At 41.2% G+C, this 17185-nt stretch overlaps 1 protein-coding gene across 13 annotated transcripts in view; it reads right to left on the reverse strand.

The window, feature by feature from the left end:
* dst (dystonin) overlaps window positions 1-17185 on the reverse strand; it is a 637976-nt gene that overhangs the window by 9974 nt on the left and 610817 nt on the right. For 4 of the 13 annotated variants that reach the window (XM_063040111.1, XM_063040133.1, XM_063040119.1 and 1 more), the window contains 6 exons: window positions 16881-17035; window positions 16567-16641; window positions 5756-5773; window positions 5236-5353; window positions 3288-3481; window positions 2402-2512 (listed from right to left, as the gene is read on the reverse strand). In XM_063040111.1, the coding sequence (XP_062896181.1) occupies window positions 2402-2512; window positions 3288-3481; window positions 5236-5353; window positions 5756-5773; window positions 16567-16641; window positions 16881-17035 (671 nt within the window). Of the gene's footprint in view, window positions 1-2401; window positions 2513-3287; window positions 3482-3990; window positions 4006-4222; window positions 4292-5235; window positions 5354-5755; window positions 5774-16566; window positions 16642-16880; window positions 17036-17185 lie in introns of all 13 variants that reach the window. The other 9 variants (XM_063040088.1, XM_063040082.1, XM_063040063.1 and 6 more) reach the window with 4 other exon arrangements.

Here is a 17185-nt window from a genome sequence, read left to right on the forward strand (position 1 = left end):
CTAGCCACAATTCTCTGAGGTAGAGAATGCCAGATATTAGAAGATAGAAATATAGAACAGTACAGGCCTTTCGGCCCATGATGTTATGCCAATACTTCAACCTACTCCAAGATTAATCTAACTCTTCCCTCCTACACAACCCTCCATTTTTCTTTTACCAATGTGTCTATAAGATTGTCTTAAATGGCCCTTTCATCACCCTTTAAGTTAAAATGCTGACTTTTAACTTGAAGATTTGGAACTTGAGTTTTATTTTTCTTTCCACACATACAACTGGAATTCCTCTGGCATTCTCCTGATCTAGAGTCATGACCTTGGAGAAGATTGGAAGAAGCCCACTCTTTCCCACAAGGTTGTTGGTTCAGTGGCAGAGTAGTGTAGGGGTTGGCATAACACCAGCAATCAGGGTTCCATTTGCGTCACTCTCTGTAAGGAACTTGCATGTCCTCCCAGTGACTGTTTGGGTTTACTCTGGGTGCTCTGATTTCCTTCCAGATTCCGAAGACTTTTAGGGGTTACAGTTAAGTAAGTTGTGGGTGTGCTTACTGTATGTTGGTGCTGGAAGCATGGCGACACTTGTGGGCTGCCCCCAACATATATTCGGAGAGTTTTGGTTGTTGACACAAAACAATGCATTTTCCTCTATGTTCTGATGGACATGTGACAAATAAAGCTAACCTAATCTTAAAAGTTAAACAACACCTAATCTTAATGATAATAATCAGGGTGATCATTTCAAAGCAGTACTGAGAGAGTGCTGCCTGTCAGAGGTGCTATCTATCTGACATTAAATTACCACAGTTGGTTCCAACAGCAAGAAGTAAAGATATAACAACCATGGTTTCAGAGGCCTTGTCAATATTTATGTAACAGGAACCGATGATCCAGCATTGCAAATCTCAAGCTATAATCACAAGCTAGCTCTATATACCCTACATCGAAACAGCAACTTCATTTCAACCAGTACTTAATGACTATAAAGTATTTTGATACCATAAATAATGCTAAATCAATGCAAGTTCTTTAAAATATGGCTTCCTTAACACAAGAAATATGACCAAGAGTCGGCCATCTGGCCCACTGAGCCTGCTCTGCTGTTCAATGAGGTTATTGTTAATCTGGTCATAGACTCTGCTCCACCTACCTTCCTTCTCCCCAGAATTTTTAATTCCCTTGCTGTGTGAAAATCAATTTAACTATGTTTTAAATATATTTAATGAGATAGCCTCTACTGCTTCCCTGGGCATACATGAAAAAAAACAGATACTCTCTGGGAAAAGCAGTTTTTCCTTATCTCCATCCTAAATATACTCCCCCAAATCTTGAAGCTATGTCCCCTAGTTATAGTCTCACTTACCAATGGAAACAACTTTCCTGTCTCTATCTTTGGTAAAACCCTTACAAAATTCAACCTCCCTTCCCCACAATGTTCAAAGTTGTTTTCCTTTTTCTTCTGGTTCCAAGAAGAAAAACAATCAAAATCTGTAATCTCACAAACTAACTGGGCATTATGACCTAGCTGGAATTACATACACACAAACTGTTCAATCATGCACAAGGTGACAGGTGAAGATTTTAAGATTATAAAACAGAGCAAACATTGTGGAAAGAACAACCCAGTCATCAGATTCCTTCCATCTGTTCAGAGAAACAAAATGAATGAAGAGGAGTTACTTTTGCAAAAGCAAGGATCTTGGAAGGGAGAGAGAGTTCTGAAGAAATAAAGAGGTGTTAGAGGTCAGGATACGTTAAGGAAGTGGTCAGAAGTAGTTGGAGGGGTGGGGGGGGGGACTTCTCCTTCCTAGTGTTACAGATAAAGAAAATATAGCTGTTTTTCAGGATTCAGAGTTTTAAAAAATCTTTAACCTATGTATTGTTCATGCCAAAAGCTTCCATCATAAATATTAATGTAAATTATTGGTCAATAATAAAACTCCATTTCATTAAGACTGAAAATGTTAAATAAACAACCATCTTTCCACAAAGCAAAGAAGTTCACAAAGTGAATTTTAACTTAATGGTTAAATTTCTTCACTAAATTAAACAGCTCAAAACATTTCTAACAATAAATCTCCAAAAATAGAAAACCTGTCAGTACTATATCAGTAAATTAACACTGACTGCTCGATTTATCCATTTTATTTAAAAGCTGAAGCAAAATTTAGAGAATAATTCAGTAGGGTATTTACTGAATTCACTATTTCCAAATGTGGTTCAGATCCTCATTGATGCACAATAGAGAAAAATACATTTAGAATCCTGAAAAGCAGCCCAAAATCCTCTCAGGAATTTGTTTTTTTGGTACAGATCTTTCTAAAGGAAACTAACTAAACTAAAAAGCAAAACACATTTTTGATAAGTTGACCACTACCAACACTGGGAGCACTTCACCGTACTATACCTCTGGAGATGGGACTCGGCGTTCGGGGGACTCTGGAGTTTTATAAGCACTTGAAGATTTGCTGTTTGTCAACCATGGTTTATCATAATTGCGGATTAAATGTTGGGGTGTCTGCATGAAACAAGGATACATTGAAAATGAATGGAAATTAAAACAATAAAGTAAAATGACCAGGAAATAACAGTGCCATGGAAGAGAACATGTAATTAGGAAGGAGTAAAATTAAAAATGCAATGATGTAGACCTGTGTGACTCCCTTTAAAAGGAAGACTCAGAAAAGTAAAGTCAATAAGCAATCTTTATCTGGCATGCGTTAAACTTCCCGTCATGGGTTGTAATATTGCACACTTGCTAATACTCTAATACAAACCCCACACAAAAACTGAGTCAAGAAAGAAACCTGAAACAAATGAGAAAATCACTATGGAAAATACAAATTCAACTAATTATTAGTATAGCAGGGAGATTGGCAAAGTAATATGCCAACACGGGGCGGCGCACTAGTGTAGCAGTTAGCGTAACACTATTACAGTACCATCGACCCAGGTTCAATTCCCGCCGCTGCCTATAAGGAGTTTGTACGTTCTCCAGGTGACCCTGTGGGTTTCCTCTGGGTGCTATGGTTTCCTCTCACATTCCAAAAGAGACGGGTTAGTAGCTTAATTGGTCACATGAGTGTAATTAGCACAGCTCGTTGGGCTGGTAGTGCCTGTTACCGTGCTGCATCTCTAAAATTAAGTATTAAAAATAAATAAATATAATTAAGCTGTTAAATAGGAGAATTAGCACCAAACTCTTCACTGGACTGGTATAAAAGCTTTTTAAACTATATTGGTAAAATATAGTTTAAAACAGTGAGTACGGAGATTGCTGCTCTCAACATTACCTTAGGTGGCGTACTTGTAACAACTGGGGGAACTGAAACACTTTGACTGGCGCTCGACGTCGACCTGTTGGGAGAAGCCGCCCTTGATGATGGCCGTGACCTCCGCCCTCGAGACCGGAAGGCAGCCATGGACTGACTAGAGCCTTCGGGAAGAATAAACTTTTCACGCAGTTCGATGTTTGTTCTGCCCTTAGCTGAAACAAAGGTACAAAACAAAAATTCAGCTGTAAATCATCAGGAAGTTCACAAACCAGCAGCAAACTTGCAACAACAATAGGGAGTATGGGGGAGGGGAGAAAAAAAATGAACAGGATGGTTAAAAACTGGTTAACGGATGATGGAAAATATACTGAAATCTGAGTTGAAAGCCTATCCATACCAACAACTCAACACTTGTGCTGGGATATGTAAGCAACACGAGATGAAATTAGCCCAGCAAATTTTCAAAACTTAAATGGAAAGGGACAAAATAATTCTGATAGTCGTAAAGGTTTCAGTTCAGTGTCATGTTAAGGACGACGCAGGAGTGTGGAATCCATTAACTTCATGCAGTCAGTTTAAGGGAGCCCCGGGACCCACTAAAGCAAACCCCATTCCAAAATATCTGTGCAGAAGCTCAAAACAGCACACCACTTTCAGGCAGAACAGATGTGTACATTCCAATTAGGAAGATGCTACAATATCAGACAAGGTGACCACTTACTTGCAGTGAGTATTACTGCGGGTAAAAGAAAAAAATCATGTAAGCAACTTCACATGCATTTCAAAATGGCCGTTCATTTTGTAGTTGGTTTTAAAAAAAAACAAAGCATATTGGATTACAGTTCTTTTTCTTTTAAGAAAAGCACAAAGCCTGCCGTAAGCTGCTAGGAGCGTTAAGCCATACAGAGAAGGAAAGCACAAAGGAGAAGGAAAAGAGACAGAGGATTGCCAACCTATAGGAGACTGACTGGTAATTGAAGAGTTTGATTCCGAACGCAACATTTTACTTCCATGATGATGAACTAGAAGAAATGATAAAGGGATTGCATCACATTAAAAGAAACAGAGAAGAAACTTCTAGAAAGAAAAAGGACAGGACAGATAAAATAGAGAAATTATTTGAAGAATTCAAGAGCTAATTTGAGATTCTTATCATTTAAACTATAAAAACTTCACAATGGTCAAGTCAATTGTCCAACCGTCCGAGACCCTTCATGAAGGGTCTCAGCCTGAAACGTCAGCTGTTTATTCCCCTCCAGATGCTGCCTGACTTACTGAGTTCTTCCAGTATGTATTATTCTGTGTTTTGATTCAATTTGTTGCCATATACTGGTTAATTCTCAATCAATGTTATACAAATTGGAGGCTCAGTGGGGTGGAGGAAAAAGATAACACATTTCATGATTTTATATCAGTGATAATAAACCAGATTCTGATTTGTAGTTATTTGAGTTACTGTTGTCTTCTTGTCAACTTGAACCAGTCTGACTGTTCTCCTCTGACCTCTCTCATTAATAAGGTCTTTTCACCTACAGAACTGCTGCTCATTGGATGTTAAAACTATAAGTCTCTGTTCTCTGTAAACTCTAGGGACTGTTGTGCATGAAAATCTCAGGAGATTAGCAGTTTCTGAGATACTCAAACCACCCTGTATGGCATCAACAATCATTCCACAATTAAAGTTAGTTGGATCACATTTCTTCCCCATTCTGATGTTTAGTCTGAACGATAACTGAACCTGATGACCATGTCTGCATGCTTTGAGTTGCTGCCACATATTTGGCTGATTAGAAATTTGCATCAATGAGCAGAAGAACAGGAGTACCTGATAAAGTGGCCACTGAGTGTATCACACAGATATTAGTGTGACATCTTGTGGAGAGGCATTACATGACATAGCAAGGGCCAGCTTGTGCTGCCCAAGCAGCTGGCAGGCAGAACCAACTAAAACATATTCCAAACTTACCTCTGCATGGATCATTTTTCACCAAAAACTCATCTAAGGCCATCCAGCCTCCTCCAACACGAACCATGACTGTACTGCGTAAGATACGGACTAGCCGCAACTGCTGGGAATCACCAAACTGTGAAAGGCGAAAGAAGAGAACGTTCAATAGCAGCTTAAACTTCTAAGTAGCTAATAACAAATGATTTTGTTTGTGATTGTTTTTAAACACACTGTAATGATTTGTTTTGCATCAAGCGTTTACTTTTGCAGTTGCAAGCTCTATTTCACCACCCACCACTCTTTAAAGCAGTTGATTTGAGAAGGTGAATGATTAACATGGAAATGAGCAGCACAGACTTATAGCTTAATGCCAGTGGAAACATCCAACATTCAAAAACATAAGTGGATGGGTGGAACAGACTGGGAAAGTCACTATTCCCAACTGGTTGAAAGTCTGGAAGCCACAAAGCAGTAGTTACTGGCCCACAGCACACAACATAACAGGTGAAATACTTCAGACATTTATGTCGTTCTGTACCTGATTTCCCAGGAAGAACTAAGTCATGGAAGAAAATATGAAGAAAAAGAAAATTAGTCACAACAACTTTAGTTTTAACATTCAACAGTGTTTGTAAATGGCTGCATATTCACTTGCAAAACTGATGATATTTCTGATTAACCCAGGGATTGTCAGGTCAGGAAGAACCTGCTAAAGAGCACATTGGATTCTCTTTGTCATGATATAGTACAGAATATGGTTCCAGTAGGCTCTCGACTAGATATGTGAAACATGGCTACAGATTTTGAAATGCAACCCAATGACTGGTTCTTGCTTAGGCAAGGCGTCAAAGATTATGGGGAGAAGGCAGGAAAATGGGGTTGAGAGGGATAATAAATCAGCAATGGTGGAATGGTGTAACAGACATAATGGACCAAATTGCCTAATTCTGCTTCTATGTCTTATCAACAGTATCATAGATGTTACCAGTCCCATGAGACATACAGTACATATCACAAGACCATTCACAGCACATATCAGAAGAACAACTGTCTAAAGGTGAACTCCCTTCCTCTTCCTTACCCAAGTAATGTCAAAACCAACCCTTGCCTTGGTTGAAAGTCAATCTGTCAGGCTAGATATGAGACTGTTATTCCCTTATACACTAAGTACTACGTAGACTGGTGCATATTACCAGTAACATTAAGCACATTGCTAAAGGAAATTATGAATATATTAATTTTATTTTCCACTGTTTATCTTATTGAAACAGTACCCCCAAGTGTTAGTTTCTATATGTATTTGAGTGACAACTTTGAATTATAAATCCATATGGAACTTAGTTAATGTCTTTTAGCAAGATCACCTTCAGGCAGCATTGGTACTCTCAGCTGGTAATGACATTACTAGGTAAGAGTGCCAAATAAGCTACTGGAGATTTCTCCACAGATATTCCTTAGTTAGGAATGGTAACACTGTGATAAAAATTTGCAATACTGGCCAACTAAATCACTCTTAAACACAAAGCTTTTTCATCACTGACACAAGATTCAAGATTATTTAACATCATTTCCGGTACACAAGTGTAAAAGAGAACCAAATAATTGTTACTCTGGATCCGATGCAGCACAGAAAAGGACACTAAGATAAAGACACCGAGAAATACAATAAATATAAATATGTAAGATAGCTTATATACAAAGATTGATTGTATGTACATAAGGGTGACGCTAGACACAGGAGTGTCTGGGGAAGGTATGACCTGTACAAAATATTCCTGCGGGAAGATTTGCTCAAACTGTTAAGCAGAGTTTTTAACTAATTTAGCATGACAATGGGAAACTGTGTGATAGGGCTGAGGAAGGGGCAGTTGGTAGACAAGTCGGTGCAGTGTGTCGTGAGACTGTCAGGAAGGACAGGCAGATGACAGGGCAAAACTTCAGTCAGTGGGATGAGTTGCAGTGCAATCTGTGGGGTCAAAATCAAAACGAGTGACGAATACAGGGCTGAAGGTGTTAAATTTGAATGCATGCAGCATATGAAATCAGGTAGATGATCTGGTGGTGTCGATAGAGATTGGCAGCATTACGTTGTGGACATCACTGAAACGTGGCTGAAAGAAGATTATAATTGGCAGCTTAACATGCAAAGATAAACATTGTACCAAAAGGACAAGCAGGCAGGCAGAGGGGGTGGCGTGGCTCTGTTGGTAAAAAATGAAATCAAATCCTTAGAAAGAGGTGATATTGGATTGGAAGAATCCTTGTGGATAGACCCTAATGGGAGATGTATACAGGCCTTTGAACAGCAGCCAGGATGTGGGCTGCAAATTACAACAGGAGACAGAAAACACATGTCAAAAGGGCTATGTTACAATAGTCATGGGGATTTCGATATCCAAGAGGATTGGGAAAATCAGGTTAGTACTGCTTTTGGATCCCACGAGAGAGAACTTGTAGAATGCCACGATGGCTTTTTTGAGCAGCTTTTGGGTGGGGGGACCAGGTCATTGAGTGCATTTAAGGTGGAAGTTGATAGGTTCTTGATGAGTCAGGGTGTGAAAGGTTACGTGGGGAAGGTGGGAGAATGGGGTTGAGGGGAAAAGGATCAGCCATAAACAAGTAGCTGAGAAGACCTGATGGGCTGAATGGCCTAGTTCTACTCAAATGCCTTACAGTCTGGTCCGTACAGAAGGTGGCTGATGTAAAATGATGAAGTAGTGGTGACTGGGGGTAGTGTGGGGGTGGGTTAGCGGGTGGAGGAGCTGATCAGCCTTACAGCTTGGGAAAAATAACTGTTTGGAGTCTGGTAGTCCTGGCATGCATGCTACGTAGCCTCCTCCCTGATAGGAGTGGGTCAAACAGCCTGTGAGCAGGGTGGGTGGGATCCTTCACGATGTTATAGGCACTTTGCTAGCATCTTTCTGTGCACAGGTCCTTGATGGCGGGTAGGCCAGTGCCGTGATGCGTTGGGCAGTTTTGACCAGTTGTCTGTAGAGCCTTCCTGTCCACTGCAGTGCAGTTTCTCTCCCAGAGAGTAATGCAGCTTGTTAGGATGCTCTCTGCTGTGCATCTGTAGAATGATGTGAGTATCGACGTGCACAGTCCAGCTCTCTTCAGCCTCCTCAGAAAGTAGAGGCACTGGTGAGCTTTCCTGATTGTGCAGCATGTGCTCTGGGATCACGAGAAGTTGTGTGAGATGTGCATTCTCAGAAATTTGAAACTGCTCGCAATTTCCATTGCCGTGCAGCCAATGTAAAGAGGGGTGTGGACGGTAGATTGTGTCACAGGTACACTAATTCCTAGCAATTTGGAAACTATGCTGTCTGTGTACAGAAGCAGGGAGGGAAAAGAACAACCAAGTCCTATCTAGGTTTGTGCAATTCACCAATGGTATCGGTAGATGAGTAAATATAACTACATCTTATACACATTATCTCTTCATTAACTATACGACCTGACAAACATTACGGTTATTTACTTTAATTGGTTCATGAACACTACCTTTTTGCCCTACTTATTTAATTCTTATTTAAATCTATAGTATTTTAATGAACTGCACTGTAATGCAGTCAGAAAACAACAAATTTCGCAACATATGTCAGTGATTCTGATGTGAAGGGAAATTGACAATAACCATGAGAACCCTAAAATTAGAACAGAAAATTTGGAAACACTCAGTGGGTCAAGCAGCATCTGTGGAGAGAGAATCAGAGTGAGCGCTTCAGGCCGATAACTGGAAAAGTCAGGAGGATGTTTGATGCAGAGTTCCATTTTCAATTGCTCCCAATCCCTTTGTTGCAGCTGTTTTACGATGGGACTGAGAAGCCTGACAAGAGATCACTTTTGCCGGTTCAGAAAGGATAACACATTAATGATTAAAAATAGAGCAACACAGAAAGGATTAAAAATAACAATACTGGCCACCTAAAGCTCTTTTGAACACAAGCTCCTTCCATCAGCAATGAATGTTAGTTCACTGCTGCGGTTCTGCTAATTCCCAGTGCGTGGAAACAGCTGCTTACAGCACGCAAGCATACGGGGAAGGCAATCCTTTATCTTGCTTGGTTTACAGTTTTCCAATTCATATCATCAAATGTTCACTCTGTTTCTCACTGCACAAACACTGCCGGATCTGCTGAGCATCATCAGCATTTTCTGTTTTTATTTCTGATTGCCAGTATCTGCAGTTATTGTGTCTGTTGGCCACATCCAGCACACATTTTCCTAGTCACGCTCCATAACTAATCCAGCAGTGAGTGCAGTACAAGCCTGCTTCAACCCTGCAGCAGTTATGTTCTTTGGTGCTCTCAATATTTCTATCTTTTCTCTTTGAAAATTAATAATATTTAATTTTAACATCCATCTGCAGCTTCAGTTACTTCTAATTTGTTAATTGTTTCATTTTAATAGCTTTTGACTATTTGAGTATGAAAAGATTTTGAACTCTTGAAAACTTTGACAGCAGGCAGAGCTGGAATCACAGCTTTTTTGGCTTCAAAGCTTCTTTTGATATTTTATAAACTGATTTAGAAACACAGAAACGTAGAAAACCTACAGCACAATACAGGCCCTTCAGCCCACAATACTGTGCCGAACATATATTCAGTTTAGAAATTACCTAGGGCTACCCATAGCCCTCTATTGTTCAAAGCTCTATGTAACTATCAGAGGGTCTCTTAAAAGATTCTATCGTATCCGCTTCCACCACTGTTGCCGGCAGCCCATTCCATGCACTCTCCACTCTCTGCGTAAAAGACTTATCCCTGACATCTCCTCTGTACCTTTGGGAAAAAGCCTCTGACTACCCAAATGATCAATGCCTCTCATCATCTTATACACCTCTATCAGGTCACCTCTCATCGTCCCTCACTCCAAGGAGAAAAGGCCGAGTTCACTCAACCTATTCTCATAAGGTATGCTCCCCAATCCAGGCAACATCCTTGTAAAGCTCCTCTGCACCTTTCCTATATCCTTCCCGTAGTGAAGTGACCAGAACTGAGCACAGTACTCCAAATGGGATCTGACCACGGTCCTATATAGCTGTAATTAGCTAGATTTGTTCTGGGATGTACACCATCTGGAGGATAAGATCGGTCACAGTCACAGGAAGCCACAGTCAAGAGTTCTGCACTGGTTACATCTGTTGCCTGTGATTACATCAGTAATGGCTTCCAATGGGAGCAACCCTGGCAACAAATATTGGTTCATCCACAGATGCTGCCTGACCAGCCATTTCCAACATCTTCTGTTTCTATTTAAGAATTATATGTTGCATTCCGAACCTTCCTCTGTAGTCAAATCATTAATTAACACCTAGGAGGACATTCTGTATTTGAATTCATGACAGCTCTCAGTATAGAATCTTGTCTCTCTCCCCTTCACTTATAGGCCTGCAACTTGTACTTCTTGCATCTCCACCAACTCCCTTTTGATCCTCCTGCCACTTAGCTAGATTAGTGAATAATTTAGTGACCAAATGACCAATTAGAACATCACTGGGCTACTGGCAGAAGCCATAGCATGCAGGACAAACCTAATAGTTATGTGGAAAGCATGCCATGAGACAAAGGAGAAGTCGGCCATTCGGCCCATCGAGTCTGATCCGCCACTCTATCATGAGCTGATCCATTCTCCCATTTAGTCCCACTCCCCCGCCTTCTCACCATAACCTTTGATGCCCTGGCTACTCAGATACCTATCAATCTCTGCCTTAAATACACCCAATGACTTGGCCTCCACTGTCGCCAGTGGCAACAAATTTCATAGACTCACCACCCTCTGGCTAAAAAAATTCTTTGCATCTCTGTTCTGAATGGGTGCCCATCAGTCCATAAGTCATGCCCTCTCGTACCAGACTCCCTCATCATGGGAAACAACTTTGCCACATCCACTCTGTCCATGCCTTTCAACATTTGAAATGTTTCGATGAGGTCCCCCCTCATTCTTCTAAACTCCAAGGAATACAGTCCAAGAGCGGACAAACATTCCTCATGTTAACCCTCTCATTCCTGGAATCGTTCTAGTGAAACTTCTCTGTACCCTACCCAACGTCAGCACATCCTTTCGTAAATAAGGAGACCAAAACTGCCCACAGTACTCCAAGTGAGGTCTCACCAGTGCCTTATAGAGCCTCAACATCACATCCCTGCTCCTATACTCTGTTCCTCTAGAAATGAATGCCAACATTGCATTTGCCTTCTTCACCACCGACTCAACCTGGAGGTTAACCTTAAGGGTATCCTGCACGAGGACTCGCAAGTCCTGTTGCATCTCAGAACTTTGAATTCTCTCCCTATTTAAATAATAGTCTGCTCGTTTATTTCTTCTGCCAAAGTGCATTATCATATACTTTCCAACATTGTATTTCATTTGCCACTTCTTTGCCCATTCTTCCAATCTATCCAAGTCTCTCTGCAGACTCTCTGTTTCCTCAGCACTACCGGCCCCTCCACCTATCTTCATACCATCAGCAAACTTAGCCACAAAGCCATCTATTCCATAATCCAAATCATTGATGTACAACGTAAAAAGAAGCAGCCCCAACATGGACCCCTGTGGAACACCACTGGTAACTGGTAGCCAACCAGAATAGGATCCCACTCTCTGCTTCCTGCCAATCAGCCAACGCCCTATCCACGTATGTAACATTCCCGTAATTCCATGGGCTCTTACCTTGTTAAGCAGCCTCATGTGTGGCACCTTGTCAAAGGCCTTCTGAAAATCCAAATATACAACATCCACTGCATCTCCCTTGTCTAGTCTACTTGTAATTTCCTCAAAAAATTGTAATAGGTTTATCAGGCAGAATTTTCATTTAAGGAAACCATGCTGAATTCTGCCTATCTTGTCATATGCCTCCAGGTACTCTGTAACCTCATCCTTGACAATCGACTCCAACAACTTCCCAACCACCGATGTCAAGCTAACAGGTCTATAATTTCCATCTCTGATGTCAAGCTAACAAGTCTATAATTTCCAGCTCTATTCTGTCAGCAGCCAAGTCTACATTAAATCTAGATCCCCGGAACTATACATTTTGCAGTAATTACTGCACCAATGTTCAAAAAATAAATTCCACTTCATGAGAAATGGGAAACTAATCCTGAACAACATGGTCTGTATTCTCTAGTAAAAATGAATGAGCAGAGTAGAGGAAAAGAATGGGGAGAAACTCTATCACAATTAACAAAGGAACTCATAGTTTTCCAGAGGCATTTAGAACTCTGTTAAATAAAATGAAGTGTTTAGTGAAATTACCAGTAAAACACTTTTTGGCCAAATCATGATCGGGATCAAAATTCAGGTTTGTTTCCGAAATAAGTAAAAAGATAGTCAATTCAAAGTCCAAGCCCACGTTCTCTGTTGCAGTATTAGCTCTGATGTACATTAACCAGTTTGACAGCAGAATTATTCAACGTTCTGAACGCGTAGACTACAGCACAGGGCTTCGGCCCACAATGTTATGCCAAACCAAATAAATTAGCAATCAAATGACCAACTAAACTAATCCCTTCGGCCTACACAATGTCCATAACCTTCCATTTCCCTCACATTCATTGCCTACCTAAACGTCTCTTAAAAATCCACCACCACCCCAGGCAGTGCGTTCCAGGTAACCAACACTCGGTGTAAAAAAAATCTTGCCCCTCACATCTCCTTTGAACTTAAACCCTTCTCACCTTAATGCATGCCCTCTGGTACTAGACATCTTAACTCTGAGAAAAAGGTACTCACTGTCTACTCGATCTATGCCTCTCACAGCAGAGGAACTGAATGTGTATTTTGCATCAGTCTTCACAGTGCAAGATATCTGCAGTATACCAGACATTCAAGAGAGTCAGGGAAGTGAAGCTTGTGCAGTGAAAATCATGACTGAGAAGGCTCGGGAAGTTTAATGGTATGAAAGTGGATAAATCTCCTGGACCTGATGGAATGCACCCTCGGGTTCTGAAGGAAGTAGCTGGAGAGAATGCAGTGGCATTAAAGATGATCTTACAAGAATCAATAGATTCTGGCATTGTACTGGATGATTGGAAAATTGCAAATATTACTCCACTACTTAAGAAGGACGGGAGGCAGCAGAAAGGAAACTATAGTCCTGTTAGCCTGACATCAGTGTTTGGGAAGTTGTTGGAATCGATTGTTAGGGATGAGATTACAGAGTACCGAGAGGTACATGACAAGATAGGTAAGAGAGAGGGAAGGTAAGAGAGGGGGGAAGGTAAGAGAGGGGGGAAGGTAAGAGAGGGGGGAAGGTAAGAGAGGGGGGAAGGTGAGAGAGGGGGGAAGGTGAGAAGGGGGGAAGGTAAGGGGGGGAGAAGGTAAGGAGGGAAGGTAAGAGTGGGGAAGGTAAGAGTAGGAGGAAGGTAAGAGTAGGGGGAAAGTAAGAGAGGGTGGAAGGTAAAAGTGGCGGAAGGTAAGAGAGGGGAAGGTAAGAGTAGGGGGAAGGTAAGAGAGGGTGGAAGGTAAAAGTGGCAGAAGGTAAGAGAGGGGAAGGTAAGAGTAGGGGGAAGGTAAGAGGGTGGAAGGTAGAAAGGTGGAAGGTAAAAGTGGGGGAAAGTAAGAGGGGGAAGGTAAGAGAGGGGGAAGGTAAGAGTGGGGGAAGGTAAGCGAGGGGGAGGTAAGTGGGGGAGGTAAGGGGGATGGTAAGGGGGAAGGTAAGGGGGAAGGTAAGGGGGAAGGTAAGGGGGAAGGGGAAGGTAAGGGGGAAGGTAAGGGGGGAAGGTAAGGGGGGAAGGTAAGAGAGGGGGGAAGGTAAGGGGGAAGGTAAGAGAAGGGGGAAGGTAAGAGGGGGAAGGTAAGAGGGAAAGGTAAGGGGGAAGGTAGAGGGGAAGGTAGGGGGGAAGGTAGGGTGGAAGATAAAGGGGGAAGGTAAAGGTGGAAGATAAGGGGGAAGGTAAGAGAGGGGAAGGTAAGAGGGGGAAGGTAAGAGGGGGGAAGGTAAGGGGGGGAAGGTAAGAGGGAAGGTAAGGGGGAAGGTAAGAGGGAAGGTAAGGGGGAAGGTAAGAGGGAAGGTAAGAGGGAAGGTAAGAGGGAAGGTAAGAGGGAAGGTAAGAGGGAAGGTAAGAGGGAAGGTAAGGGGGGAAGGTAAGGGGGGAAGGTAAGAGGGGTAGCAAAAGAGAGAAAGTTGGGAGAGAGGAAGCGAGATACGGGGAGTAAAAGGCACAAAAGGATGTATTCTAGGAATATTTACAGAATTACTTATTGCAGACTTAATGGTAACTGGAGAAAATGGAAATATGACAAGAGTGAAACAATTTAGGCTTGGCATTCTTCAAATCGTTATTAATAGTGGCATGTTATTTTTCAATTTAACAAGCTGCTGTTTTAAATTCACACATGAAAACAAGTGAAGAACAGAGGAAACAAAAAATCATTTGCTTTACACAGTGTATTCTTGTGATTGGCATATGTTGGCTGTTGGAAACAGATTTACTTACAACTCTCAAAAATGAACTGGATTTATATTTGAAAAGTTAATAAATACAGGTTTATGCAGGAGCGTAGGACTAATTGGATAGCTTTTTCAAAGAGTCAGCATGGAACCTATAGATCAGTTACTTACTTTCTCTGTTGCATGCTTGTACAGTAATATCATAAGACCTTAAGAAATAGGAGCAGAATTAGGCCATTCGGTCCATCTAGTCTCTTCGATCACGGCGGATTTATTATCTCTTTAACCCCATTCTCCTGCCTTCTGCCCATTACCAGAGTATTCTCCATGCACATGCACAGGGAGTGAAAACTTGGAAATTTCCATTTCCATGCAAAGCTGTGAACTTTCTTCAACAATAATTATTTAACATAACATGGGAAAGTTTTAACAGAAAAAGTTAACGAATACTCTGTGCAGACTTCCCCTCCTTTTCTACATATGAAGACAGTGGTCCTTCCTGGGAGTGGATTTGATGGGTGTCAAGTGCTCTGTTTCACCTTACCCTATAGATCTGCTCGTGCCCAAAGCAGAATTGTGGTATGTAATCCTAAGAGCATTCTAAGTGACCATACCACCCCTGGTCCTGTGCTAATATCACTTTGTGTCTGTATGTGCTGGGTTGCAATCATATCTTCTATGTTTTGCAACTTGGCTCCAGAGGATTGACGTTTCATTTGGCTGTAATCATGGGTATGGTTGAATGACAATAAACCTGAACAGTAGCCAGATACATATATTAACAAGTTAATTAATCAGAATCGAAACTACGAAACACTTTTAATGGGATAAGGACTCAGGAAATCAGGAATATTTCACTGTTTTAAGTTGCATCCCCTGTTTCTTTAAATGCTCTTTCAAATTTAGATCACTTGTTGCTTAATTGGATTCTGTTCCTTGGTTGTTCCTAAATTAAAGCTAATTGCCCACTGCTATCGCTAAAAAACGTAAATATTTAGGCATTTCCCTCCACAACCTTGGCATTCCAATTACAAGTTCAATACAAAACACTTGATAGAAATAATATTGGTTTAGTGATAAGTCATCTCCTTCACAGATCCACTTCTGGCTGTTAACTGAAGCTACTTTTAACTGCTGTTTCTTTCACGAAACCTTTACAGTCACACAGGTAATATCTTGACCCTACCCTCAGGTACAGAAAAGACTGAAAGCTTGGGTAATGGTTTGACCCCCAGGTGTGGTAAAGACTGAAACACTCAGGTAAATGGCCTCACACTCGGGTGCAGTAAAGACTGAAACACTCGGGTAATGGTTTGACCCCAAGGTACGGTAAAGACTGAAACACTCAGGTATGGTAGAGACTAAAACACTCAGGTAATGGCTTCACACTCAGGTATAGTAAAGACTAAATCATCCAGGTAATGTCCTCATACTCAGGTATGGTAGAGACTGAAACACTCAGGTAATGGCTTCACACTCAGGTATGGTAAAGACTGAAACACTCAGGTACGGTAAAGAGTGAAACATTCAGGTAATGTCCTCATACTCAGGTAAAGACTGAAACACTCAGGTAATGGCTTCACACTCAGGTATGGTAAAGACTGAAACACTCAGGTATGGTAAAGAGTGAAACATTCAGGTAATGTCCTCATACTCAGGTAAAGACTGAAACACTCAGGTAATGGCTTCACACTCAGGTGCGGTAAAGACTGAAACACTCAGGTAATGGTTTGACCTACACTCAGGTACAGTAAAGACTGAAACACTCAGGTAATGGCCTCACCCTCAGGTACGGTAAAGACTGAAACACTCAGGTAATGGTTTCACCTACACTCAGGTACAGTAAAGACTGAAACACTCAGGTAATGGCCTCACCCTCAGGTACGGTAAAGACTGAAACACTCAGGTAATGATTTGACCTCGCCCTCAGGTATGGTAAAAGCTCAAAAACTCACCCTATATTTGTTCTCTCCAATCTGCTCCACCTGAAACCGCTTTGCACATTTACATTTTGCAACTTGCCGTGTGACCTACAATAAAGTATAATGCAGGGTTGTGACAGCTAGTGAGGTCAAGAGCATTTTATGCTTAATGAAGGTCAAACAGAGAGCAACAGCAGAAAATCATACATAATATTTGAAAAATATAATCACCTTTAACAATCAGAAAAGAATTGACTGCTAGAATAAAGCATCACACAAATATTCCTGTATCATGCGCCGTCATTCTGGGAAATAAAGTTTAAATTCTGTAAACAATGATGGTATACCTCATCCTCTATTTTGTCGGCATCAGTAAGAGGTTTGTAGGCATCCTTATTGGGATGAAGTGCTGCTACAAATTCATAATAATCAATGTAACCGTCTCCATCTCGGTCAAATATGTCTGCCACAGCACTCATTTCCAGGCGGCTGGTCGGAAACTCTGCAGAACAATGCAATAAACATATTCCCCATTGGTTAATTATTTTCATAACTTTCTTTTCTGTTAAACTATTGTAGAAAACTAAATGTCTATATAGCAACACGATAGATATGGTTTCATTAATTACTAACTTCTTACTGCAAATGACTT

This window comes from Mobula hypostoma, chromosome 2 (genome assembly GCF_963921235.1).
Source record: "Mobula hypostoma chromosome 2, sMobHyp1.1, whole genome shotgun sequence".
NCBI classification, from domain to species: domain Eukaryota; kingdom Metazoa; phylum Chordata; class Chondrichthyes; order Myliobatiformes; family Myliobatidae; genus Mobula; species Mobula hypostoma.